At 41.4% G+C, this 27,512-nt stretch overlaps 1 protein-coding gene and 1 long non-coding RNA gene across 4 annotated transcripts; both read left to right on the top strand.

The window, feature by feature from the left end:
- The first annotated feature begins 335 nt into the window (after positions 1–335).
- LOC112247428 (ciliogenesis associated TTC17 interacting protein) lies at positions 336–4,394 on the top strand. Of its 3 annotated transcripts, none has more exons than XM_024416181.2 (10): positions 336–485; positions 675–773; positions 865–1,077; positions 1,224–1,279; positions 1,534–1,620; positions 1,762–1,929; positions 2,116–2,240; positions 2,546–2,622; positions 2,996–3,084; positions 3,403–4,394. In XM_024416181.2, the coding sequence occupies exons 2-10, from the start codon at positions 695–697 to the stop codon at positions 3,589–3,591; spliced, it is 1,083 nt and encodes a 360-aa protein (XP_024271949.1). In that variant the 5' UTR covers positions 336–485; positions 675–694; the 3' UTR covers positions 3,592–4,394. The 3 variants fall into 3 exon arrangements, with proteins under 3 accessions (XP_024271949.1, XP_024271950.1, XP_024271951.1); XM_024416182.2 differs by having other exon boundaries at positions 2,119–2,240; XM_024416183.2 differs by having other exon boundaries at positions 892–1,077.
- A 190-nt stretch (positions 4,395–4,584) lies between these two features.
- Positions 4,585–14,309, top strand: LOC121847497. The gene is made up of 2 exons (XR_006084364.1): positions 4,585–4,759; positions 11,901–14,309. It is a non-coding gene; the product is annotated as an uncharacterized LOC121847497 (long non-coding RNA).
- Positions 14,310–27,512: the final 13,203 nt, after the last annotated feature.

The following is a 27,512-nucleotide window of genomic DNA, read 5'->3' on the forward strand; positions in this document are numbered from 1 at the left end:
GCAACCACATATTTAGCCATGGAGCACGTTCGACACACCCACAACTTGTTTATTCATCAAAACCAGTATTGTGAAGTCATTAAAATACTTTAAAGTCCAATTTTAGTTGTTTTTTGGGGTAGCTGTACTTAACTTTAATATTAATATTTTTGACAAATTTTACTCTACTACATTCCTAAAGAAAATAATGAATTTTTTACTCCATACATTTTCCCTGACACCAAAAATTACTTTTGGTTGAATGCTTAACAGGACAGGAACATTTTCCAATTCACGCACTTGTCAAGAGAACATCCCTGGTCATCCCTACGCAAGAACCATTTTCTGCGCGTTTACAAGATCTTTATGGTTCTTCGACTGTCAGGTGTTGTTGCCATGACAACCCATATTGTGAGGTTTTTTTTATGCTCTTGAGACAGACAGACAGACGGCAACAGCCAAAAAAAGATTGGTCTAACCTTCTGCCAGACTTCTCGCTAAATAAGGTAACAACATGCGAGCTCACTGACTGATTCTATCAACATTTTCTTTATAGAATGATTTGCAATCACATGAACTTCAGCCAGCAAGCTCAGTATTAGTTTGCCAACTCTAGTCTGTGGTGTTGTTGTTAATGTTGTTGTAGTAAGTTGCTTTGGCAAACTGCCCATATGAATTATTTCGTGTATCTGAAGCTCCAAACTGAAAGTCTGATATGGAGGAGACTGCTACGACGGAGGAAGCCGTGGAGTTAAAAGCCTCTAGCGAGGCCATCGCCTTTCTGTACAGCATACGTGAGTTAAGTAGAGCTAGCTGAGTGTTGGCACCTGCACTCTCAAGTTCCTCTTTCATCGTAGCCCTGCTATATCTGTAGCTTGTTTTCAGTGTGTGTGTGTGAATGTATGTGTTTAGGGGCTGCGGAGATGCAGCGGTGTCTGTTTGAAGACTCTCTGGTGACAGTGTCCGAGGGGGGCAGAGAGCTGGGAGAGTTTAAGGTGACTGTGGAGAGGACCATTTGCAGGGAGCAGCCTTGCCTGCTGCTGCATGCACACAGCCATGGAGCTATTGACAACACTCCCTGTGGTACAGCCATCACTGGTAAGACAGGGGGGAGGAAGAGAGGAGGGAGGAGATAGGGAAAGGGAGGCAGGACACAGAGGGGAGGGAAAGTGTGAGATGGGGATAGTGTGAGTGTTGGTCTTTCTCAGTCTGTGATTACTATCTCTGTCTCTATTTCCAATCAGCCTACCTTTCTTTGAACCTGGAGACCCTGGAGCAAAACCACCACGAGTACGTCAAGGTAAAACTGCCTGAAACCGGTCTACACAGGCTAGACCCATCTAGACCATTTTTACAAAACCTTATGAGACTAAAATATAAAACTCTACAATATAACATTCCCACCAATTCTCTGCTAACCTAACGTGGCAGGCGTAGGAATCAGCCTGAGCAGAGTTCACACTTCAGTTTTTCATGGAAAACAATACAGTATCCCTGAAAACCAGACGTTAGCGTTTTCTGGCGACTCCACATAGGCTAATTCTCTGCTCTCAGCTTCAGGACCACCGATTGGACAGGAAGTGTCACATGGTCCAGCATGATGGACAGCTGGTGGTGAACAAAATCACCACTGTGGGAGAGGTGAGAGAGAAAAGGGGGAGGAGGTGAATGTATGTGTGAGGTAGGAGGGCAGAGTGTGTGTTTTCCATTGTGCTCTTTGAGAAGGATTTCTATCTGAGATTTCTAACCTGTTGTGTGTGTGTGGGGGGTGTGTGTGTGTAGGAGATTAGGAGGCAGACCTTGTCGTACCCTCTGTCCTCTGTGAAGGGGTTAGTGTCCGAGGGCTCTAACCTGCTGCTGCTGAGGGTATTCGCTCTGAGGAAGAACGTCCCGGAAAACATGACCTTCCTCTCCTTCGACCAGGACACACACATATCCACCTCCACATATGTGAGTGTGTCTGTGAATGTGTGTGTGTGAGCCTATTTATACAGTAGAAATGAGTGTCTTCATTTTGGAAAGTGTGCATGAGTTTGTTTACAGTACTATAACTTTTTATTTGTGTTCTCATTTTTGTTTGATTCGACCTCGTAATGACCACAGTTTTTGGTTAATGAGTGGTCTATTTGTGGTCAGAAGGAGCTGGGGTGCAGGCAGCAGACGGCGGGAGAGGAGGTGGTGGAGGTGTTTGGGGTGGAGAGGACGGTCGACTCAGTGGAGGACATCCCAGCCATGTGGCACTGCTACTTCCTGTCTGACGGGTAAGATGACATCACTTCCACCAGACCAACGAGATACAGGGCACCACCCCAAAGATGGTGGATAAATGAAAATAGTTCACTCAGGCCATTTACTATTGAAAATAATGATCAGTTCCTGTCTACTTAGGGGAGTGGCTCTCCCATAGACTCCAATGTGATAGCAGCTGGGTCTGGTTTACTTAGTTCATTGACTTCCATTGAAACACAAAAAAAGAGGGAGTGGGTTGTGTCTCTTCCTCTTCCGTCTCTGACCGCCTCTCTCATCACTTTCTACTTGTGTGATGTCATATCCTGCACCTGTTTAGGCATCTGGCTAGCCGAGTGCAGGTGGGCTCTCCTGTGACCATGAGGCTCTTGCTACTCCCGCTCCAAACACACACCGGTACATAAACACCAAAACACACATATGCACACATACCAACACAGTATTAGGAGTGTTCCCCTATTTAAATATAATTATTTTTATATTTAAATTGCACCTTTTTTTAATTTATTGCAACAATAATAACAACAGTACACATCAATACAGGGACATTCCTGTGAATACAATGAAAAAATTAAATAATATAAAACCAGGTGATTTAAAAAATAATAATAATTCAGGACATCATTTATTTGTGACAAGGCAATGAGACATTAACAGACATTCAGATACATGACTTTTAATAATTGCATTTTGTCAAAATTGAATCTTTTGTGCAAGAAATCATTGTTCCCCTATTTACATGTGTTTGTGTATCTGTGTTGTGTCTCAGAGGTGAGGGATGATAAGCCTGTGTTTGAGAAGAGGTCTCTGGTCTGGGAGGAGGACATGCAGATGCACTCCATGTTCCTGGACAGAAAGGTGACATATTAGTATTTTCCTACCCCCTATCCCTCACCCCTACTCTCACCCTAGCCCAGCGTTTCCCAGACTCGGTCCTGGGGACCCCAAGGGGTGCACATTTAGTTTTTTCCCTGTAACACTACACAGCTGATTCAAATAATTAACTCAGCACCAGGCTTTGATTATTTGAATCAGCTGTGTAGTGCTAGGGCAAAAACCAAAATATGCACCCCTTGGGGTCACCAGGACTGAGCTAGAGAAACACTGCCCAAGCCCCTTATTCTTAAACCACTGACCCCTAAGTTTCCAACATGACCTGACATGTGTGTGTTACAGGAGGAGTTGAAGGCGGAGCATGCCTCGTACCTGCGGCAGCACCCAGAGCTCCGCACTATGATGGCTGACTTCCTGCAGTTTTTGTTACTACGGAAACCGAGCGACGTATTTGTGTTTGCCCGCGAATACTTCTCCCCATTCGCCTCCCTCCAACCCCCGGGGAGCACCTTCAACACCTCCTCACCCTGAGGATGCGTCTCAACAGTATAAATAGCTTCCTCTCCACTGATCTGAGACACGTATGGGATAGGTGAAAGCACTGTGATGTAGGCTTGCTGTGCCTACTAGAGATTTGAATTCACTTGTCCAATTATTTTATGTCAGTTCAGATGGAGGAAAGGTAATGAAGAGAAGAAGCCTCTTTTGAGATTCAGCCCAGTTCTCTTTAATAGGTTCTGTCTTTCATCTTTTTTTTTGCCCCTTTTTCTTCCCAATTGCTAGTTACAGTCTTGTCCCATCACTGCAACACCTGTACAAACTCGGGAGAGGCGAATGTCGAGAGCCATGTGTCCTCCGAAACACAACCCCGCAAAGCCGTACTGCTTCTTGACACAATGCCCGCTTAACCTGGAAGCCAGCCGCACCAATGTGTCGGAGGAAACCACGTACACCTGGCGAACGTGTCAACATACATGCGCCCGACCCGCCACAGGAGTCACTAAAGCGTGATGGTGACACGATTGTGCACAGTTTCACGGGTCTCCCGGTCTCAGCCAGGAATTGAACCAGGATCTGTATTGACACAGCTAGCACTGCAATGCAAAGCCTTAGACCGCTGGGAGGCCCTCCGTCATTCATTTCTTGAGGGACAACTGAACTATTTATTGGTGGTTTTTGCAATAAGGCAGAGCAGTGGTTATGAAGGAAATAAGATGAGGAAAGGGAGCACTTGTAAATTATTGGGACATAGATAAGGAATTCCAGGAGCTCATTTACAGCTGTGTGTGTGTGTTGTCATTTTAAATTTCAATAAAGCATAATGTTTTATTTAAGCAAAATGTGCGTTGGGTTAATTACATTTAATATAAAAAGGCCCTATATTCTCTGTACCTGGAAGAGAGATGACTTGACAATTTGAGAGTACAGTTTTTTCAATGCGTCATGTTACTGTAGAACTAATGAGCGCGCATTATAATGACATACTGATACTCCAATCTTCAAACCGAAAGAAAACAGGACAGCCCGTCCAAGGAGTGCGGTGGCAGCGATATTTCGCCCCCCAAAACATATAGCCTACATACGGTATATTGCGACAGTTGTGTGAATAGGCTCCGCGGTTTTCTTATTAAATATGTTCTGTCAGTGTCTCATCTACTGACTACGTGGTGGTTAGTACATTTGTAGAAATCGAACCAAGGTGAGTTTTGTCCGCTCTTTTAAAACGTTATTTTATGTCGCTTCTCATGACAACAGTCAACGGCTGTATTACTGTTGAATGACACGTATATTTGATTAAACATGCTGTAAACATTCTTTGCGAATTACGGTGTTTGTCACTAAAAGTACAGACAGAGAGGAAGAGGCGAAGCGAGAGGTTTCACTCGACAAGATATGTTCAAAATAATCCCAATGCGTTTTTAGAGGTTTATTTTGGGCCTAAATTTGCCGCCTGCCTTACCGCCTTTGGGACAACGACTCACATTTTGCGGAAACGAGTATTTCGTCATTATATAAATATCTCACAGACACCGTACTTTCCAAATCTGCGCTTTCCCGGTGCGGTGTTTGTTGCTTATGTCAACATGAAATGTTGCTGCTTTGTTTCTCTGACATAGTGGCGGTTGGTGCAGTTTAAGATGAAGGAGGACGATATTTTTTTTAATGAGCATGGCCTTATTTATATTGCAGCATATTGGATGACAGTCCAATCATATTCCATTCACCCAGCTCAATGTAAGGATAGGTTTGGGCTACTACATAATACTCAAATGTTCCCTATACCCATCATGAAGTTGCTACAACCTAGCCTATGAATGAAAGTTTACAACCTAGGTCGAAAGAAATGTAAGTAATCAAGGTGACAGACATTGACACATTCAATACCGCTTTGCACAATCTTGCCTGCATCTAGCTGAACTATGGTGTAATCATTAGTCCAACAGCTGCAAACAAGTTTCTGTTGGACAAATTCAGGTATGTTTTCCCCATTTTGTTCCGTTTGCTTCCGTTTAAGAAAAGTTTTTCAACAGAATCGGCAGACTGAATACACCCCTGATCACACACAAACACAGTTCACTTTCATAACAGCCACATATAAACATCATGATCCCTTTGATTGTTGGATAATTCCTTCTTGCATTTACGCGCTCTCCTCCTCTACCCTTTTCCCTTTGCTTGTGGACTTTAGTGCACAACACATCAGCTGTCTGACAAGACGAAAAAACCTTTCCAACCCAAACCTTCATATCGTAACCGCTACATACAGCCTACATTGTTGTCACCATATAAGCTATAAGCTAACTTCAAGTCAACATAGCTACTACAACTAACGTGTTAGTACATCCTCTACAATCATGCAGTACAGTGTACAGTTAATAAGAAGTTTAGCAGTCACACCGGCGGGCCCAGGTGGCAATAAATTAATAAAACCAAAAGCTTACCTTGACTTGGAAGAGTTGCAGTGTTGGATAGCCATAGCTAGCTAGGTAGCATAGCATCCCTCTCTGTTTGAGCCGGGTGTTTGAGTAGGCTAAACTAGATATCTGCCTTTACTAACTAAAAGAAAGTAAAAGTTTAAAAATATATAATCTGTGGACTGTGCAGGTTTATCGTCCTGTCATGCAGAAGAGGGTACCTACTTGTCATAGTCCTACAGCCAGTGCTTAATTTGAGACGGAACCTGCCGGAACAGGATCTGGCACCTCTCAGTTTTGGACTGTTTCGTTCCGGAACCCATTTGCCAGGATCCGGTACCTTTCTTGGCATGACCTTTTTTCTCTCACAGTTTTCTTTTATTAGAATTCTTTACATTGCAATCAGAGTTAATTCAAATAGCCTCCTCTTTAATTCTCCAGCCCTCTAAAAGGTTAATGGGAAAACATGCCTGATATTCTACATTAAGAATTGATTAGAGTTGGGCCAGCCCGGGTTTATGGTTTGGGCAACATTGTAGCGCCTATAGACCAATGCATGGCCATTGCTGTGGTGAGAGAGAGAAGTGTGCCTGTATCTCTCACAGAACTAGAATGACATTCACTTTCTATGATCTCGCTCCCTCTCTCTGCTCTGATAGACATGAGTTAATTGAGTCAATTGGAGGTGTACCTGTGGATTTATTTCAAGGCCAACCTTCAAACTCAGTGCCTCTTTGCTTGACATCATGGGAAAATAAATAGAAATCAGCCAAGACCTCAGAAAGAAAATTGTAGACCTCCATATGTCTGGTTCATCCTTGGGAGCAATTTCCAAGTGCCTGAAGGTACCACGTCCATCTGTACAAACAATAGTACACAAGTGTAAACACCATGGGACCACGCAGCCGTCATACCGCTCAGGAAGGAGACCCGTTCTGTCTCCTAGAGATGAACGTACTTTGGTGCGAAAAGTGCAAATCAATCCCAGAACAACAGCAAAGGACCCTGTGAGGATACTGGAGGAAACAGGTACAAAAGTATCTATATTCACAGTAAAACGAGTCCTATATCAACATAACCTGAAAGGCCACTCAGCAAGGAAGAAGCCACTGCCATAAAAAAGCCAGACTATGGTTTGCAACTGCACATGGGGACAAAGATCGTACTTTTTGGAGAAATGTCCTCTGGTCTGATGAAATGCTTGGACCTTTAAATTAGGGCTATTTCCTGGGAATTGTCTCAGTATTATGTGCCTGATTTTATGACTATAGACAATTATAAATTGGGTTATTTGCGAGGAGTCTCCATCATTTCAATAGCTTTGGTGGTCCAGTGGTATAATTCTCACCTACCACATGGGAGACCTGGGTTTGTTTCCCAGCCTATACACCAATTTACTCAATTCTGGGTTTCTGATTGTAATTCAACAATTGGTATGTTTTGCCTGGAAAGATACGGTTGTTAGTGTTTGGTTAAGATATAAACAGAACGTTTTAATAGCTTGTTTAGGTTAAATTGAAAGACTAATTCATTCTAAATAATAGCGAGGCGATTTCAATGCAAGACTGTGTCTGTTGCCTGAATGATCTGTGGAAAATACATATTGAGAATGGAGTCGTATTTAAATGACTGAATCATAGAAGAGACAGTTACCTAAATCTAATGAATTCTAAATAATAGCGGAGAGGTAATTGTGATAGAGTTGTGCCCACCAAAATGTGTTTTGTTATTCTTATGAATTGACTGATGTAATTTATAAATTTGGTGATTTACATGTTACTTTTAAAGTCTTGGACATTTCATAAGTGTGAAGTTGAAAGAGAAGAGAAAGTTTGAAAGTTTGGTTTTATTCTTACGATAGAGGTAAGGCAGAACGTTGTTTGAGTAGGGGTTATATTTTCACCTACTGGAAAGAATAGGTGAGTTAGTCGTGCTCGCTGGGCTATATTTGGCTGTAAGGGATTCAGGTCTGAATAGTTAAAACTTTTACAATCCGTGATAGTTTCTGATTATTGTTTTTTTTGTTTTTTTGTTTTGGTAATACCAGTGAATTTGAGCAGGAAGTTAATGTATTCTAACATTAAAATCTGTTTCCATTACATAGAACAAAAGCAGATTGACTGAAGGTGCTTTTCCTTAAGGAAACTATACAGTCATCTCTCATGGCGGACCTTGTGGATCTGCTGCCATAAGGTTTGGGTTTTCTGTTTAACAAAAGTACTGAGCATCAGTGTATTGCATAAGATTTTTCCAATTCAGGAGCTCAAACTTTTTGAGAATGTAACAGTGAAGATGGCTATGTGGCTTCCTATCAAGCACTTTGAGAGATTGTTTGCAGACAGACTGAATGGGTTTTAATGTTGTAAAGCAGACTTGGGCAAAATCAGTCAAGTAATATGTTAATTAGGGGAATTTCATAGATTTGAAGTACAGCATTGTATCCAAGGGTAGCGCATGTTCAATTAAGTACATATAACCATTGAGGAAGTTTAAAATGAATGATTTGAGGGAGTACAATAGAATTATGATTATTATTAGGTTTTGTTTGTAGTCAACGTTTGGGTTTCTGAATCGGTGTAGTATAATGAAATGCTGACCAAGTGGTTGTGGGTTTTTTCTGGGAAAAGGAGTGCTTCATTGTCTCTCTTTGGAGTGAGATAGAGGCATATTTCTACCAAATTGAAAAGGCCAGGAAATGTTTTGTTTGTTTTTAACCTAGGGGTTGCCCTTGGGTTTGAGGAGATTTCCCTTTTTCCTAGAGCCACGATATCTTAAAGGGGTACACACACACGTGGAATTTTAGAAGTTTTATTTTCTGAGTTTTAATTAAGCACGTGAATTATTTTGATCAGGGAGTGTTCTGGGAACCTGGGATACAACATGTTGAAAATGTTTGACTTTTAATTTTTTTTGTCTAATATAGTAAGAAACACTTCTTTGAAGGGGTGGTATGACTTTTGACCTCTATCATGGCTTTCCTTTGTGGTCTGATCAGCCTTATGGGAGGGCCATTTGGATAATGAATTTAAGGTCATTTGTGATACTGATTTTAAGGTCATTTGTGTAAGTGATCATTATGATGGAGTTTATAGTTCTTTGACATATTTGTCATTTGAACCAATAAGAAAAGGGCATAGCCTTTGAATAAGGGTAGACTTCCTTAAGTCTCTCTTTCTATGGCCATAAGGGTACAATAATCTTTCTTTGTGGAGGGTTTTAGAGTAGTGATTTTGATCTGATTATGTTATTTGAAACTTTGTTTTATCTTTTGACCAGTAGTAGTATTTTTTCTCATGGAGAATTATGGGTTAAAAATGGGGCGAAGGTGGGTTTATAAAAAACTGTCATAAGGTTATTTTGAAACTCCCACTATTTTGGCTTAAGTAATGTTTAGTTATCGAGCAAAGTTTTATTTTCCCTTAGGTAGTCAGCTGTTGTTGTATGCAGTGTAATACATTTTACACAACAAGTCTGTGAAAATGATATAATAGTATTATTATAGGTTGTTGTTGAATAAGGTTATAAAGTTAGCAAGAATACGTTTTAATAATGGTAGACTCTATGTTAAGTATTTAGGACATATTCTAAGCCAACAGGACAGGGATATATGACATCTGTGGGGATTCAGGATCATTGAGAGCATCGAGATAAACTTTATCAACTAGGTAATAATCTTAGGGATTACTACCATAGACATGTTGATTTTTCTAAAAATCCATTAGTGCAGACAGGGAGACAGTGAGACATTTAGTCAATATTCGGAAACAGAACCTATATTTGATACTGACTGTTATAAGAAAGAGCGACAGACAGATAGAAGGAAGGGCAGATGGAGAAGCCCTCCCCCGCACTGCTGAGACCTTGATGGTTTGGGAGTAGCAGGAGGAGAGAAGATAGAAGGAAGGGCAGATGGAGAAGCCCTCCCCCGCACTGCTGAGACCTTGATGGTTTGGGAGTAGCAGGAGGAGAGAGGATAGAAGGGCAGACGGAGAAGCCCTCCCCCGCACTGCTGAGACCTTGATGGTTTGGGAGTAGCAGGAGGAGAGAGGATAGAAGGGCAGACGGAGAAGCCCTCCCCGCACTGTTGAGACCTTGATGGTTTGGGAGTAGCAGGAGGAGAGAGGATAGAAGGGCAGACGGAGAAGCCCTCCCCCGCACTGCTGAGACCTTGATGGTTTGGGAGTAGCAGGAGGAGAGAGGATAGAAGGGCAGACGGAGAAGCCCTCCCCCGCACTGCTGAGACCTTGATGTTTTGGGAGTAGCAGGAGGAGAGAGGATAGAAGGGCAGACGGAGAAGCCCTCCCCCGCACTGCTGAGACCTTGATGGTTTGGGAGTAGCATGAGGAGAGAAGGTAGAAGTGATACAGAATGGGTATATAACAGTTACTGAGTGGAGACCAGCATAGTTAAATTATAAACAGGATTAGATGGCAGAGTGTAAGGCTCTGGGGAAAATGGGGGACAGAAATAATACCGTGACTGACAGAAAAGACAGAATAAGAATAAAAGGGGATTCACGTTCTGACCTTAGTTCTTTTGTTATGTCTTTGTTTTAGTATGGTCCGTGCGTGAGTGCGGGGGTTGGCTTCTCCGTTGTCTATGTTCCTTTTTCTATGTGGTGTTTTTGTGTTTGGCCTGGTATGGTTCTCAATCAGAGGCAGGTGTCGTTAGTTGTCTCTGTTTGAGAATCATACTTAGGCAGCCTTTTCCCACCTGTGTGGTGTGGGTGATTGTTTTCTGTTGAGTGTTTGTATCTGCACCAGACAGAACTTCTTCGTTCGTTTACATTGTTGTTTTTGTTCAGTGTTCATTTACTTAAATTAAAAAGACGGACACTTACCACACTGCGCATTGGTCCTCCGATCCTTCCTACTCTGATCCTTCCTACTAGGAGGAAGACAACCGTTACAGGGGAAGAGAATTTGGTTTGCTTAGCTTTAGGATATTAATTCATGGAGAGACTGTTAGCTCCATCGGTTTTAAAAATATGAAAAGTTAGGAGGGGAGGCAGGTATTTTGGTTTTTATTTTAAGTGGATGGTTAGTAAATTCACTAGGAAGAGATATGATTATGTTGAAAGTAGTTACCCTAACTAAAAGGGGAATGAAAGCTTAGTTGGTTTCAGGAACTAAGGTGTTAGACACTGAACCATTGTCCAGAAATGATTCTGCACAGCAGGCCGAAAAAGTAGCATTGACTAGAGCCTGCGAAAAAAGAAAGGAGAGAAAGGTTACTATTTACATAGACACCACACATGCATTTAAAACCATACAAAGCAGCACAGATAAATCTTAAAGAAGATAAGACACTTGACAGAGAATTGTTACAGGATAGCCAAGAACGAACGCCCCAGGAAAAATTGGACATGTGGAAAATGAATTGGGGCGATCCTACAAGATAATGTCAGACATAAGAATAATTTACTAATCTTAACTAAGTCATTGTTTAGATATGCAGAAATATTGACACATGGGCAGAGCCATGTGCCAACAGGGAGGAAGGATGGTAGAGCAGGTTAGGAAACACTTAATGGCCTAGAGAATAACTACTTTTTTTAAAAATTGGTAGAATATCAACTCCATCATTTAGAAATGGACTTCATTGAACTATTCGGAAGTGAGGGAAAGAAGGTGTGTTTAACAATAATAGATAAGTATATTAAATGTGTAGAAGCGTTCCCAACTTACTTGGCGGACACGATTATGGTAGCTAAAATATTAGGTCAAGATATTATCCCTAGAGTTGGTTTACTAGATTCTATTTCTGTAAATAATGGATGACATTTTAGATAATCAGGTAGAACAAATAGAATGCCAGAGTTAGGGACAAGAACAGGTAGACATAGAAGTTGAAGATATACTAGCAGAACACATGAGAAGACTGTTTGTTAACCAAACCGTATGGCCAAGATGTTGTGTCCAACAGGTGAATTACAGGAGAAGGTGATTTACTCAATCCAACCAGGAGACTGGGTGTGGATCCAGTCCCTGAGGAGAAAAGACTGGAAGCAGCCCCTTTGGGAAGGCCTATACCAGGTTCTGTTAAACCACCGCCTTTGCCATTAGAATAGCTGAGGAAGTCACTTGGGTCCACGTTACCCACTGCAAAAGGGTATGTACACATACAAGCACTGCTGCTCACACACAGAGTTAGGAGAGGAACCGAGTACCAACAGGGTCCAGGGGTTACCTCCTTAACAAAGATTCCCTATCCCGACCGTTCATCACTGTGTGTGCTCCTAGAGGTGGGAGTATGGGGTGGTACCTAGTAGACCGACTAAGGGCAGGAGGGGGTTGGCGGTTTTTGGGAAGAGTAGGGACTCTGAGCTGCATTATCGTCTTGGTAATCTTTCTGATACATCCAGATCCACCACCTTCCGGTACTAATTATATGATGCCGCTGTCATTGATAAGAAGTAAAAGATAAACTATATAATACACTGATGAGTGACTTACAGAATAAGGAGTCAAAGAAGATCAAGATGTAAGATTTAAGGTAAACAATTCCCTAGGAAATAACTTCACAGGGATTGGGTTGGCCAGATTGAAGTACTTGGCCAACCCACCTCGGTTCACTTTAACTCCTGATGAGTACCAGTGTTATAGATACAAGAATGGCACCGAGAACTTAGATGATTTTAATGGCTGAAAGGTAATCGTTGATGTGACTGACTTAGGTTTGGAAGTACAGGAGACTATTCTTAACCTCACAGCAGCTATACCTGATGTAGGGTGGGCTCGTACCAGCAAAGGACGCATACGACAGAAACTACCAAAAAGGGTGGTTAGGAACTTGCGCCCCGGGGTTATTGGTCCAACCAGTTCGGCTTAGTCATCAGAGGCCAGTATTAGGAGGCTATAAAGTAGGCACAGGAGGAGTTTTGACCAGGATGGGAGTAGCTTTGTCTAGATGGATGCTATTGGCATCCCCAGGGAAGTTCCAGATGAACACAAACCTATGAATCAAATAGGTGAAGGCTTTACCACTACATTATTTTGGTGGTTGACAATAAATAAAAATGTGGATTGGATTAGTGACTATAATAGTGATCTATTATAATCAACAGAGATTTGTGAATGATTCTGGGGATGTAGTAAAGGGGTTCTCTGACCAATTATCCGCCACCTCCCTCATGACCTGGTAAAATAGACTGACTCGATATGTTATTGGCAGAAAAGGGCGGGGTATGTAGAATGATTGGGGTTCATTGCTGTACGTTTATATACTTTTTAATAAAACAGCTCCAGACGGATCAGTGACCAAGGCCCTGGCAGGTTTGACCACATTAGCTCATGAGTTAGCAGAGAACTCTGGGGTGGATACTTCCCTGACAGGGTGGTTCGATAGCATGTTTGGGAAATGGAAAAATATTGTAAGTACTGTATTTTGGGCTGCTTTCACATGTATGAGTGTGTTGGTGTTGTGTGGATGCTGTTTGGTCCCATGTGTGAGAGGTTTGATCACCAGAACTCTAGAGAGATCGATGACCAACAGATGGTGAGATATGGACCGATTCCGAGCTCCAACCAGTGGGATGACGAATACAGGCCTCCAGGCCTAGGAGATGGCTCCGTTTCTTTTAACCATAAGGAGCCATTGTTAGATGAGACTATCTTCAATGTTTCGACAGACTGTTCCTTTAATGAAGATTGTAATAAAAATCACAAAAAGAAGGGTTATAATTGGATATAGGCCTAGAGCAGTCGATGATAAGTATCTGATGTAAATACATGAATTGGTTTTGTTTGATTTTATGTAACATTTTTGATTCCATATGACGGTGGATGTATCAGTGTGTATTATTTAGTCATTAAGGGTGGATTGATAAGGGAATTATATGCTTAATGGTAATGTTTAAAATATTTCACCCTGAAACCATATAATTGTATGAAATTTATTAGAATCATAAAACTATAATCTGACGATGTGTGTAGTTTTAGTCAGAATTAGAACAAGGACCTTTTGATCCTTTTTAATATGTAAGCAGGGTGCAAGTGGGAAACAAATGACTATCGACAGACAAGTTGTACTACTGTGTTCCTTAAAGGACATTCTGTCTCTACCCGTGGAGGGGAGAAACTGTTAGGCTAGCAGAAACATTATGAAACATGTTGCAGATTAAAGAAACAATGTATCTGTGTAGTGGAAAAACACTGACTGTCTGAGCAAGGCGTAGTTTAAGATTTGAACTTGTTTGTGTGTGTTATAAAGACTGCATTTTGGATTTTAGAACGTTCTTGTGAATGAACTGTGCTAACCTTTTGCATAAGCTGAGTCTTTGCCTAATTATTATTAAACCCATGGTCTTACAAACCTTGGGATTGGTCAAAGCTATTGATTGTTAGTTATTATCATTGTGATTGAAAATTCTCATGACAATTACTAACTCCTTTCCAGAGGTTTAAGTCTGCTCTGCACATGTCTGAAAGTGACAGAGACAGCAGCCAAGAGAGTATTTCACAGTATGTCATAAAAAAGTATTACACTTATGAATGTATGTAAAATGATAATATGTATTTGATCCAGTACAATGGAATAACTAGGACCTGAATTTGAATGCAGCGTGTTCCGATTCCTCCTTCTCTTTCTGTCCAGCAGGGTCAACCAAAAACACTTGGCCTGATGGTTCATGCAGATACTGGGGAAGCAATATAGAAATGTATTGATGCCTTAAATAATTTTACTATTAAATGACCCATATCACAACCCTCATACCTATTCACAAAAATGTACATAAATCAATTTTGGAAAAAGTATTTTATTCACAAAAGACGTAGGAATTTATTTTCCCAGTTATTTATATAGCCCTTCGTACATCAGCTGATATCTCAAAGTGCTGTACAGAAACCCAGCCTAAAACCCCAAACAGCAAGCAATGCAGGTGTAGAAGCACGATGGCTAGGAAAAACTCCCTAGAAAGGCCAAAACCTAGGAAGAAACCTAGAGAGGAACCAGGCTATGAGGGGTGGCCTCTTCTGGCTGTGCCGGGTGGAGATTATAACAGAACATGGCCAAGATGTTCAAATGTTCATAAATGACCAGCATGGTCAAATAATAATAATCACAGTAGTTGTCGAGGGTGCAGCAAGTCAGCACCTCAGGAGTAAATGTCCGTTGGCTTTTCATAGCCGATCATTAAGAGTATCTCTACCACTCCTGCTGTCTCTAGAGATTTGAAAACAGCAGGTCTGTGACAGGTAGCACGTCCGGTGAACAGGTCAGGATTCCATAGCCGCAGGCAGAACAGTTGAAACTGGAGCAGCAGCACGGCCAGGTGGACTGGGGACAGCAAGGTGTCATCATGCCAGGTAGTCCTGAGGCATGGTCCTAGGGCTCAGGTCCTCCGAGAGAGAAAGAAAGAGAGAATTAGAGAGAGCATACTTAAATTCACACAGGACACCGGATAAGACAGGAGAAGTACTCCAGATATAACAAACTGACCCTAGCCCCCCGAGACATAAACTACTGCAGCATAAATACTGGAGGCTGAGATAGGAGGGGTCAGGAGACACTGTGGCCCCATCCGATGACATCCCCGTACAGGGCCAAACAGGAAGGATATAACCCCACCCACTTTGCCAAAGCACAGCCCCCACACCACTAGAGGGATACCTTCAACCACCAACTTACCATCCTGAGACAAGGCTGAGTATAGCCCACAAAGATCTCCGCCACGGCACAACCCAACGGGGGGCGCCAACCCAGATAGGAAGATCACATTCGTGACTCAACCCACTCAAGTGACGCACCCCTCCTAGGGACGGAAAAGGAATGAAAAAGGGATGAATAAGCACCAGTAAGCCAGTGACTCAGCCCCTGTAATAGGGTTAGAGGCAGAGAATCCCAGTGGAAAAAGGGGAACCGGCCAGGCAGAGACAGCAAGGGCGGTTCGTTACTCCAGAGCCTTTCCGTTCACCTTCACACTCCTGGGCCAGACTACACTCAATCATATGACCCACTGAAGAGATTAGTCTTCAGTAAAGACAAAGGTTGAGACCGAGTCTGCGTCTCTCACATGGGTAGGCAGACCATTCCATAAAAATGGAGCTCTATAGTAGAAAACCCTGCCTCCAGCTGTTTGCTTAGAAATTATAGGGACAATTAGGAGGCCTGCTTCTTGTGACCGTAGTGTACGTGTAGGTATGTACGGCAGGACCAAATCAGAGAGATACGTAGGCAAGCCCATGTTATGCTTTATAGCTTAGCAGTAAAACCTTGAAATCAGCCCTTGCCAGTGTAGGGAGGCTAGCACTGGAGTAATATGATCAAATGTTTTGGTTCTAGTCAGGATTCTAGCAGCTGTATTTAGCACTAACTGGAGTTTATTTAGTGCTTTATCCAGGTAGCCAGAAAGTAGAGCATTGCAGTAGTCTTAACCTAGAAGTAACAAAAGCATGGATTAATTTTTCTGCATCGTTTTTGGACAGTTTTGCAATGTTACGTAGATGGAAAAAAGCTGTCCTTGAAACAGTCTTGATATGTTCGTCAAAAGAGAGATCAGGGTCCAGAGTAACGCTGAGGTCATTCACAGTTTTATTTGAGACGACTGTACAACCATCAAGATTAATTGTCAGATTCAACAGAAGATCTCTTTGTTTCTTGGGACCTAGAACAAGCATCTCTGTTTTGTCCGAGTTTAAAAGTAGAAAGTTTGCAGCCATCCACTTCCTTATGCCTGAAACATAGGCTTCTAGCGAGGGCAATTTTGGGGCTTCACCATGTTTCATTGAAATGTACAGCTGTGTGTCATCCGCATAGCAGTGAAAGTTAACATTATATTTCCGAATGACATCCCCAAGAGGTAAAATATATAGTGAAAACAATAGTGGTCCTAAAACGGAACCTTGAGGAACACTGAAATTTACAGTTGATTTGTCAGCGGACAAAGCATTCACAGAGACAAACTGATATCTTCCCGACAGATAAGATCTAAACCAGGCCAGAACTTGTCCGTGTAGACCAATTTGGGTTTCCAATCTCTTCAAAAGAATGTGGTGATCGATGGTATCAAAAGCAGCACTAAGGTCTAGGAGCACGAGGACAGATGCAGAGCCTTGGTCTGATGCCATTAAAAGGTCATTTACCACCTTCACAAGTGCAGTCTCAGTGCTATGATGGGGTCTAAAACCAGACTGAAGCATTTCGTATACATTGTTTGTCTTCAGAAAGACCGTGAGTTGCTGTGCAACAGCTTTTTTTTCTGGGTCAAGGTTTGGCTTTTTCAAGAGAGGCTTTATTACTGCCACTTTTAATGAGTTTGGTATACATCCGGTGGATACAGAGCCGTTTATTATGTTCAACATAGGAGGGCCAAGCACAGGAAGCAGCTCTTTCAGTAGTTTAGTTGGAATAGGGTCCAGTATGCAGCTTGAAGGTTTAGAGGCCATGATTATTTTCATCATTGTGTCAAGAGATATAGTACTAAAACACTTGAGTGTCTCTCTTGATCCTACGTCCTGGCAGAGTTGTGCAGACTCAGGACAACTGAGCTTTGAAGGAATACGCAGATTTAAAGAGGAGTCCGTAATTTGCTTTCTAATGATCATGATCTTTTCCTCAAAGAAGTTCATGAATTTATTACTGGTGAAGTGAAAGCCATCCTCACTTGGGGAATGCTGCTTTTTACTTAGCTTTGCGACATTATCAAAAATACATTTCGGATTGTTCTTATTTTCCTCAATTAAGTTGGAAAAATAGGATGATCGAGCAGCAGTGAGGGCTCTTCGATACTGCACAGTACTGTCTTTCCAAGCTAGTCGGAACACTTCCAGTTTGGTGTGGCGCCATTTCCGTTCCAATTTTCTGGAAGCTTGCTTCAAAGCTCGGATATTTTCTGTATACCAGGGAGCTAGTTTCTTATGAGAAATAGTAGGCCATGTATCAAATAACTATTTTAATCAGAAAAACGAATCCTCAAATGTAATATTGCATTTTGTAAATTGTCTGCAGGTGGCTTGGGAATGCACTCAAATATCAAAACATTATCAGGTTATGTAAACTGCGTTCTAATACAAAACGTAGAAGGATTTGTCTTAATGTACAGTATATGAAAGTGATGCTATGAAAAGGATTATTTCACGTTATCAAGCTCAAGCTCACTGTGACTGACAAATCACTGCTTATTACTGTGATTAAAAAGAGCATATGAAACATTGTTTTTCATGAGGCCTACCTGTGCGCCTTCCTTTAAGCACCTCTGTTCAAACACCTCTCCTGTCCTTGATCCATCCCACATTTTCAGTGTCCATGTGAAAGATAGTTATTGCGAGGATGGAACATTTGTTGACTTAACATTTTTTAATGACATCCATGTAAAATGAAGGCCTGCAAAGCTTATATTTAAGTCTAATAGCATGAAATGAAAGTAGACAAACATCAGAGTGTGCGATATGAAGGTATAGACAGTGGACATTCTGAACTTGTTTGAGGTCAGTAGGTCACATGACCAAGGAGCTATTGAAAATCTACATTTTGAAAAAATTATGTAAAACCATGTGAGATGAAAATGGACAAACTAAAGGGTGTGCAATATAGAAGGGTAGTTAGTGGACATACTGAACCTTGGTTGGAGTCATTAGGTCACATGACAAAGGAGCTATTGAAATTTGACCTTTTGAAAAATTCATGTAAAAGCATGTGAGATACAAATGGACAAACTAAAGGGTGTGCAATGTGTAGGCACATTGAGTGGACATTCTGAACTTGTTTGAAGTCACCAGGTCACATGACCAAGGAGCTATTGAAATTCTACATTTTGAAAAATTAACGTAAAATCATGTGAGATGAAAATTGACTAACTAAAGGGTGTGCAATGTGTAGGCACATTGAGTGGATATTCTGAACTTGTTTGAAGTCAGCAGGTCACATGACCAAGGAGCTATTGAAATTTGACATTTTGAAAAATTCATGTAAAAGCATGTGAGATACAAATGGACAAACTAAAGGGTGTGCAATGTGTAGGCACATTGAGTGGACATTCTGAACTTGTTTGAAGTCACCAGGTCACATGACCAAGGAGCTATTGAAATTCTACATTTTGAAAAATTAACGTAAAATCATGTGAGATGAAAATTGACTAACTAAAGGGTGTGCAATGTGTAGGCACATTGAGTGGATATTCTGAACTTGTTTGAAGTCAGCAGGTCACATGACCAAGGAGCTATTGAAATTCTACATTTTGAAAAATTAATGTAAAATCATGTGAGATGAAAATTGACTAACTAAAGGGTGTGCAATGTGTGTCTATGCCATCAGGTTAGCTACAACCAGTTTTGAAAGTGTCAGGAGTAATGGTTAAAGAGCTATTGAAATTTGAAAAAATTGATTTGTCACTATGTTGACAGTTCCTAACTGCTGTTGGTGGACGTTAGGAAAACTACAGGTGAATATCCGTTGAATATCCAACCTGAAACTGTCTTTACCTCGGTGAAAGTATTTTAGAAATTGCAGTAACCGCCAGCGAGCCCACAGAAGATATTAGTCAAATTATGTTCAAAGCAAATCCTATATGCAGTATTTTTTATTCCTCTCTCTGTAGACTGTGTCATATCCATTAATTACGAAAAACACAATTTGTTTTACTTTGTCTACATAAATACTATTCCAAACTGAGGAGGTCAGTAAAATATGTGTGTATCTTTTCTATTATATGTTTCACAGTTTTTTCAAGTTACTGTTGGTAAAATATAAACCTTTATTTCTAAATGTATAAAATATTTAAATGTGACAGGAAAGGCAGGTAAGAAAACATTATGGTAAAACATTCTGTTATAAGTAGATGGGATAACATAAAATCCTGGAATAAAGTAAGCTTGAAACTATGGGTTGAGATACCAATAAAATGTTATTCTTGCTATGAAACTCCACTTAATTACATAACATGATGATTCAGTGTTCTATCTTCACATTTCAAATACATTGCTATTTTGGTGAAAGTAAATATAGCCTAGTTGTGTTGATTAAGCTGCAGCAATGTCACTGCACTTTTGGTATATCCCTGGTGATATTCTGTGTCAATAAAGAAAATGGCTCATCTTCCCAGCTGCCTTATATACGTTACATGAAACTAAACAATATCAAATATCACATACATGTAAATATAGCAAACTGGTAAATAAAGACACCAACAGTAATGGTGGTTCCTGTCTCATCATTTTAAAAGTGATAAAATTAGAATGTCACCATTGGAATGTAGCTAGCGTCATATGATTAGGCCTATTCACAGCCTGTGTGGAAGCACCCTGTTATATCACAACCTTCATCTGAAAGTAGAATTAGCATATGGATGGTTGACAGATGAAGGGTTTCATTAACAAATCAAAAGTTCATTATGAAGTATAAGTGGTCTTAGCAGGAAAGATGAGCGTCTTGGTCAGGGTGTTCCTGGAATCTGGTGATTTCTTAACCTTCTCATAGCCAATACGTTTCCCATCGTTATCCTTAACAGGAAGTTTGCCGTCCATCTTTCTCACTTCAGCATTGCCCAGGGTGATGATCGCATGGATGTCTTTCCTTCTGAGGAGAACAGAGGACAAACACACACAACATAATATAAGTCAACACAACCATTCCACAGACATTTTTAAGATGGCCCCATTTTCAAAGAGCGCCCCTTGTCATATTACCAAAGACACGCGCGCTCCTACAAACTATTAAAACCTCCTATAATGGCACATCAATGGCGGATTTCTTTGACAATCTGTTACGCACATAGTCAAAGATACAATTGACAGGAGCCTAGTAGTTTGTATTGATGTGCGAATGTTATGCGCAGACATCTGGGCCTAGGTGTGCACATAGTGCCATGGAACCACAGGAGCGATTTATGATATAAGGCTTCTGACCCAATCTTATTTATTAGCAATACAATTAGAACAATGTGGACCCCAAACATGTTCAACATATTATTCAAATATGGGGCAGACAATTTAAGAACTAGGCTATAACGGACTAACAGTCAAATTGGAGTTGATAACAACGCAATCCATAAAATACCATAAATACACAAAAGGATGAAACCACAAATTCAGCCATGGAGCATTTTATGATTGGCCAGCCAGTGACGGGCCAAGCCTCGACACACCCACAGCGTATTTATTCATTAAAACCCAGCCCTTTCACGCCACCGGCCGCAAAGGCACCATAATTGTGGTTGTGAAAATGTCATAAATATTCCTGAAACCCCCCGAACCTATAGCGCTACCGCCAGAGTATAGATTGGCCATTGCGTTAGGTTTGTTAAAAGGATCCGCCCCCTTTTATTCTCAATTTTTGCCTAAAACGACATACCCAAATCGAATTGCCTGTAGCTCGGGACCTGAAGCAAGGATATGCATATTCTTGATACCATTTGAAAGGAAACACGTTGAAGGTGGTGGAAATGGTAGGACAATCTAACACATTAGATCTGTTTAAAGATAATACAAAGAAAAAAAACATGCATTTTTTTTTTGGACCATCATCTTTGAAATGCAAGAGAAAGGCCATAATGTATTATTCCAGCCCAGGCGTAATTTAGATTTTGGTCACTAGATGGCAGCAGTGTATGTGCAAAAGTTTAGACTGATCCAATGAACCAATGCACATCTGTTCAAAATGTTGTATCAAGGCTACCCAAATGTGCCTAATTGGTTTATTAATACATTTTCAAGTTCATAACTGTGCACTCTCCTCAAACAATAGCATGGTATCCTTTCACTGTAACAGATACTGTAAATTGGGCAGTGCAGTTAGATTAACAATAATTTAAGCATTCTGCCAATATCAGATATGTCTATGTCCTGGGAAATGTTATTGTTACCTACAACCTTATGCTAATCACATTATTAGCCTACGTTAGCTAAACTGTCTCGCGGGGAACCCACCAATCCTGTAGAGGTTAAAATCGAGCCCTAATCGTAAAAATACAAACTTTTCCTAGTATAAGGTTTGGCTTGAATGGAGGCTTCATTGACTGGCGAATAAGCATTTTGTGTGTGTCAACAACCGTGTCAGCTGTGTGTGCTGAAGGAGAGTTGTGTTGCGATGAGAAGACAGGTTAAGTTTTGCTTCTTTCTATTATTGTATATTGTTGACTTGTGTATTTGCTCTGAACTATATGAGGTTTAATATATGTAGTTAATAAAGACTTTAAATGTAGATAGAGGGGTTATCACCTCATTACCACTAGTGACCCCTTTTTCCAGGTCAGAAGTATCTAGAAAACACAGAAATACCTGACACCAGCTATCTAATACAGTAGAACAGTAGCACTGATGTCAGTTGATTGATCTGTAGCCACATTAAACAATGCCACTTTATATAACCCTACATTACTCATCTCATATGTATAAACTGTACTCTACACCATCTACTGTATCTTGCCTATGCCGTTCGGCCATCGCTCATTCATATATCTTTACATATATGTACATATTCTTATTCATTCCTTTACACTTGGGTGCATAAGGTAGTTGTCGTGAAATTGTTAGATTACTTGTTAGATATTACTGCATGGTCGGAACTAGAAGCACAAGCATTTCGCTAGACTCGCATTAACATCTGCTAACCATGTGTATGTGACAAATAATATTTGATTTGATTTAAATGAGTCTTGTCATGTAGTGTGTTATATGTATTGTCTGGTGGTTGTGTCAGTAAACAATGACAGAGTCGTGGTGCAAAGCTGGTAGTACTAGTAGTCAGTGTGTGTGGTACCTGTACAGGGAATTGGGATTGTTGGGGCTGGGTTGAAGGTGTGGTCACTGGGTTCTGTGTGGTTGTTGAATATTTCCTCCAGTCTAGGGTAGTTTTTTATAATATGTGGTTTCTGCAGCAGGTTCACGAGTTCATAGCTTTTTGTATCTCCTTTATTCATCACTTTATCCAGCAGGTTGACGACAGTCTTCTCATCGGACTGATTGGGGATGTTTAGGTTGTTGTAGTCACGATTAGTCACTATTTCCTCCTGCTGCACATGCTGAAGGATGTAGCTGGAGTCCGCAGACAGGATCTCCGTTAACAAAGTCTTCTTCTTTCTCAGCGTCTGCATGATGGACCTTAGAGAGAAAAAGACAAGGAGAATGTTGATGATATCAAACATAATGTGCCAGATGCATGTCAATGGCCAAGCCAATGTATGCTGATGTAACCTGGGTCTAGCCCAACCGGCCTCCAGATGGCGCAATAATTCCTTTTACGTAGTTTGTTTCTGCGTCACAGATTACCTATTATATTGACCAGATACTCTAGTGGCCGCTCTAACAATCAAAATAAATGTACACTGCTCAAAAAAATAAAGGGAACACTAAAATAACACATTCTAGATCTGAATGAATGAAATATTCTTCTTAAATACTTTTTTCTTTACATAGTTGAATGTGCTGACAACAAAATCACACAAAAATTATCAATAGAAATCAAATTTATCAACCCATGGAGGTCTGGATTTGGAGTCACACTCAAAATTAAAGTGGAAAACCACACTACAGGGTGATCCAACTTTGATGTAATGTCCTTAAAACAAGTCAAAATAAGACACAGTAGTGTGTGTGGCCTCCACGTGCCTGTATGACCTACCTACAACGCCTGGGCATGCTCCTGATGAGGTGGCGGATGGTCCCTTGAGGGATCTTCTCCCAGACCTTGACTAAAGCATCCGCCAACTCCTGGACAGTCTGTGGTGCAACGTGGCGTTGGTGGATGGAGCGAGACATGATGTCCCTGATGCGCTCAATTGGATTCAGGTCTGGGGAACGGGTGGGCCAGTCCATAGCATCAATGCCTTCCTCTTGCAGGAACTGCTGACACACTCCAGCCACATGAGGTCTAGCATTGTCTTGCATTAGGAGGAACCCAGGGCCAACCACACCAGCATATGGTCTCACAAGGGGTCTGAGGATCTCATCTCGGTACCTAATGGCAGTCAGGCTACATCTGGCGAGCACATGGAGGGCTGTGCGGCCCCCCAAAGAAATGCCACCCCACACCATGACTGACCCACCGCCAAACCGGTCATGCTGGAGGATGTTGCAGGCAGCAGAACGTTCTCCACAGCGTCTCCAGACAGTCACGTCTGTCACATGTGCTCATTGTGAACCTGCTTTCATCTGTGAAGAGCACAGGGCGCCAGTGGCGAATTTGCCAATCTTGGTGTTCTCTGGCAAATGCCAAACATCCTGCACGGTGTTGGGCTGTAAGCACAACCCCCACCTGTGGACGTCGGGCCCTTATACCACCCTCATGGAGTCTGTTTCTGACCGTTTAAGCAGACACATGCACATTTGTGGCCTGCTGGAGGTCATTTTGCAGGGCTCTGGCAGTGCTCCTCCTGCTCCTCCTTGCACAAAGGCGGAGGTAGCGGTCCTGCTGCTGGATTGTTGCCTTCCTACGGCCTCCTCCACGTCTCCTGATGTACTGGCCTGTCTCCTGGTAGCGCCTCCATGCTCTGGACACTACGCTGAATGACACAGCAAACCTTCTTGCCACATCTCGCATTGATGTGCCATCCTGGATGAGCTGCACTACCTGAGCCAGTTGTGTGGGTTGTAGAGTCCGTCTCATGCTACCACTAGAGTGAAAGCACCGCCAGCATTCAAAAGTGACCGAAACATCAGCCAGGAAGCATAGGAACTGAGAAGTGGTCTGTGGTCCCCACCTGCAGAACCACTCCTTTATTGGGGGTGTCTTGCTAAATGCCTATAATTTCCACCTGTTGTCTATTCCATTTGCACAACAGCATTTGAAATTTATTGTCAATCAGTGTTGCTTCCTAAGTGGACAGTTTGATTTCACAGAAGTGTGATTGACTTCGTACAACCACGTACAGTCAAAATTGGCGACATCGTAAACAATCATGAAAACAAAAATGTGCTTTTTGGTCTTCATTTAAAGTTTAGGTTAGGCATAATGTTATCAGTGTGGTTAGGTTTAAAATCACATTTTAAGAATATACAATTTAGAAATAGGCAGGGTTTAGGACTTTGTGGCTGTGGTAAATAGTGACGACCAGGCACAACTCCGAAATAAAGTTTTTTTTTTCTGTTGCAGTGATGTCAGGTGTCCTACTTATATCAGTACACTCTTAACAACCTAATCATTACGAAACATATATTCAGTCAAATAAGCCACACGTAGCAAATAAGCCAAATATTTTTTTGTTAACCAAATTAGACACTCATCGACCTCCATACAAAAGTCCTCGCTTGGTGAGTGACATTTTTTTTAAAAGCCACCTGCTGGAGAAGACAAGATTTTGGGCCCAGTTAGCCTTCTCGCTTTGTCTCTTCCTCTCTGTCTGCTTCCAACTGGAGTCTATGCAGCCGGCTATACGCTCGTGTCATACCGGCTCGTACATACACTGAACAAAAATATAAACGCAACATGTAAAGTGTTGGTCCCACGTTTCATGAGCTGAATTAAACAATCCCAGAAATGTTCCATATGCACAAAATCTTATTTCTCTCAAATGTTGTGCACAAATTTGTTTACGTCCCTGTTAGTGAGCATCTTAGCCTTTGTCAAGATAATGAATCCACTTGACAGGTTTTGCATATAAAATCAAATCAAATTTTATTTGTCACATACACATGGTTAGCAGATGTTAATGCGAGTGTAGCGAAATGCTTGTGCTTCTAGTCCCGACAATGCAGTAATAACCAACGAGTAATATAACCTAACAATTCCAAAACGACTACCTTATATACACAAGTGTAAAGGGATAAAGAATATGTACATAAAGATATATGAATGAGTGATGGTACAGAACGGCATAGGCAAGAAGCTGATTAAACTGCATGATCATTACACAGGTGCCCCTTGTGCTGGGGACAATAAAATGCCACTCTAGAATGTGCAGATTTGTCATACAATACAATGTCACAGATGTCTCAAGTTTTGAGGTAGTGTGCAATTGTCATGATGACTGCAGGAATATCCACCAGAGCTGTTGCCAGAGAATAAAATGTTAATTTCTCTACCATAAGCCACCTCCAACATCGTTTTAGAGAATTTGGCAGTACGTCCAACAGGGCCTCACAACCGCAGACCACGTGTAACCTCGCCACCCCAGGACCTCCACATCCGGCTTCTTCACCTCGTCTCAGGGAAGGGGGGGATGGGGTGCTGAGGAGTATTTCTGTCTGCAATAAAGCCTCTTGTGGGGAACAACTCATTCCCATTGGGTGGGCCTGGCTCCCCAGTGGGTGGGCCTACGCCGTCCCAGGCCCACCCATGGCTGCGCTCCTGCCCAGTCATGTGAAATTCATAGATTAAGGGCCTAATTAATTTATTTAAATTGACTGATTTCCTTATATGAACTGTAACTCGGCAAAATCTTTGAAATTGTTGCATATTTTGTTTATATTCTTGTTCAGTATAAAACATCATCCATTCAGGCTGCATGGATGTAGACTTCCTCCTTAGCTAGCTTTAATGTTAATATCGCCCCCCCCCCAAAAAAAAGGAATATGCCTTAGGAAAACACAAAAAACACAATTTTCCACCGCCTGCTAGACTGCATTGACTCCAGTTGGACGCAGATGACAAACAATGTCAAATTAATAATAATCATTTCTTCAACTTATATAGCGCTTTTCAAAGAATCTCAAAGCGCTTCAAAGCACACAAAAAATACTAGTAATTTAGAAAAACAACATCATGAGATAGACAGCCATTACAAAGTTCATGGATTGACTGGTCATCTGAGGTAGGGGTCTTGTCAAGGTGTCTCGCTGTCTCTGGCTTTTCCGTAGTAGAACTGTCAGATGAAGTTTGAGCTATGCCATTGCAGTCCATGGACTCCGTAGTAGGTGGTATAATAGCGCCATCAGCCGGCCAGTTGGGTTAACCTTAGTCGTATGCGCACTTCATAACTGCATTAATAAAACCTGCCCTGTTCCATCGACGTTTAAAAAATACCAAGAATGGGACAAGTTCCAAAGGCAATGACTAATACAAGTTATAGATAGCCTATTTGAGGACGATTGAGATTCTAAGACACTACATTCTAGTCTATGGGACGCCATTTGCAATTATTCAGACTCCCTCCAGGGGATTTTCGCCCCCACTTCATTATGACCTCTCGAATAAAATGTCACAAAGAGAAGGCAACACATAGCTAGCTAGGTCTCTTTGGTAACAATGTAACAAGCTTTCCTCAAATCCACAGTTCAACAATGAAGACTATCTAGTAAGCTATGTAGCTAACATAACAAAATGAACAATAATAATACGTTTAGATAGCTAACGTTAGTGTAAAACGTACAGTATTAAGTAACGTTAGCGCGTGCAAGCATGGGTAGCAGCCGAGATAGATAACGTTAGCTATTTTCGAAAATTGACACAAGCAAGGTTTGCGGAAGTCAACAAGTAATCTTTACGGTGACGACGTAATAGCGAAGAACGACTTACTAAAAGCTCGCTGACTGGGTTGATTATACAATTCAGTGGTCGCCGCGCGCTCCTGTCCGCATCGCAAAAGCCAAATATTTTATAGCTCCTTAGAATTTAACATAGAATTGATGACCAACAAAATACGTACTGTAGATTGCAAATACAGAT

Source organism: Oncorhynchus tshawytscha, linkage group LG10 (assembly GCF_018296145.1).
Source record: "Oncorhynchus tshawytscha isolate Ot180627B linkage group LG10, Otsh_v2.0, whole genome shotgun sequence".
Taxonomy (NCBI): domain Eukaryota; kingdom Metazoa; phylum Chordata; class Actinopteri; order Salmoniformes; family Salmonidae; genus Oncorhynchus; species Oncorhynchus tshawytscha.

Bases quoted from the DNA above. Each gene is read 5' to 3' on its own strand.
- LOC112247428 (XM_024416181.2), top strand. From the start codon at position 695: ATGGAGGAGACTGCTACGACGGAGGAAGCCGTGGAGTTAAAAGCCTCT. The intron at 2,241-2,545 runs GTAAGATGACAT...GCACCTGTTTAG, and splicing joins TGCTACTTCCTGTCTGACGG to GCATCTGGCTAGCCGAGTGC. The intron at 2,623-2,995 runs GTACATAAACAC...GTTGTGTCTCAG, and splicing joins CCCGCTCCAAACACACACCG to AGGTGAGGGATGATAAGCCT.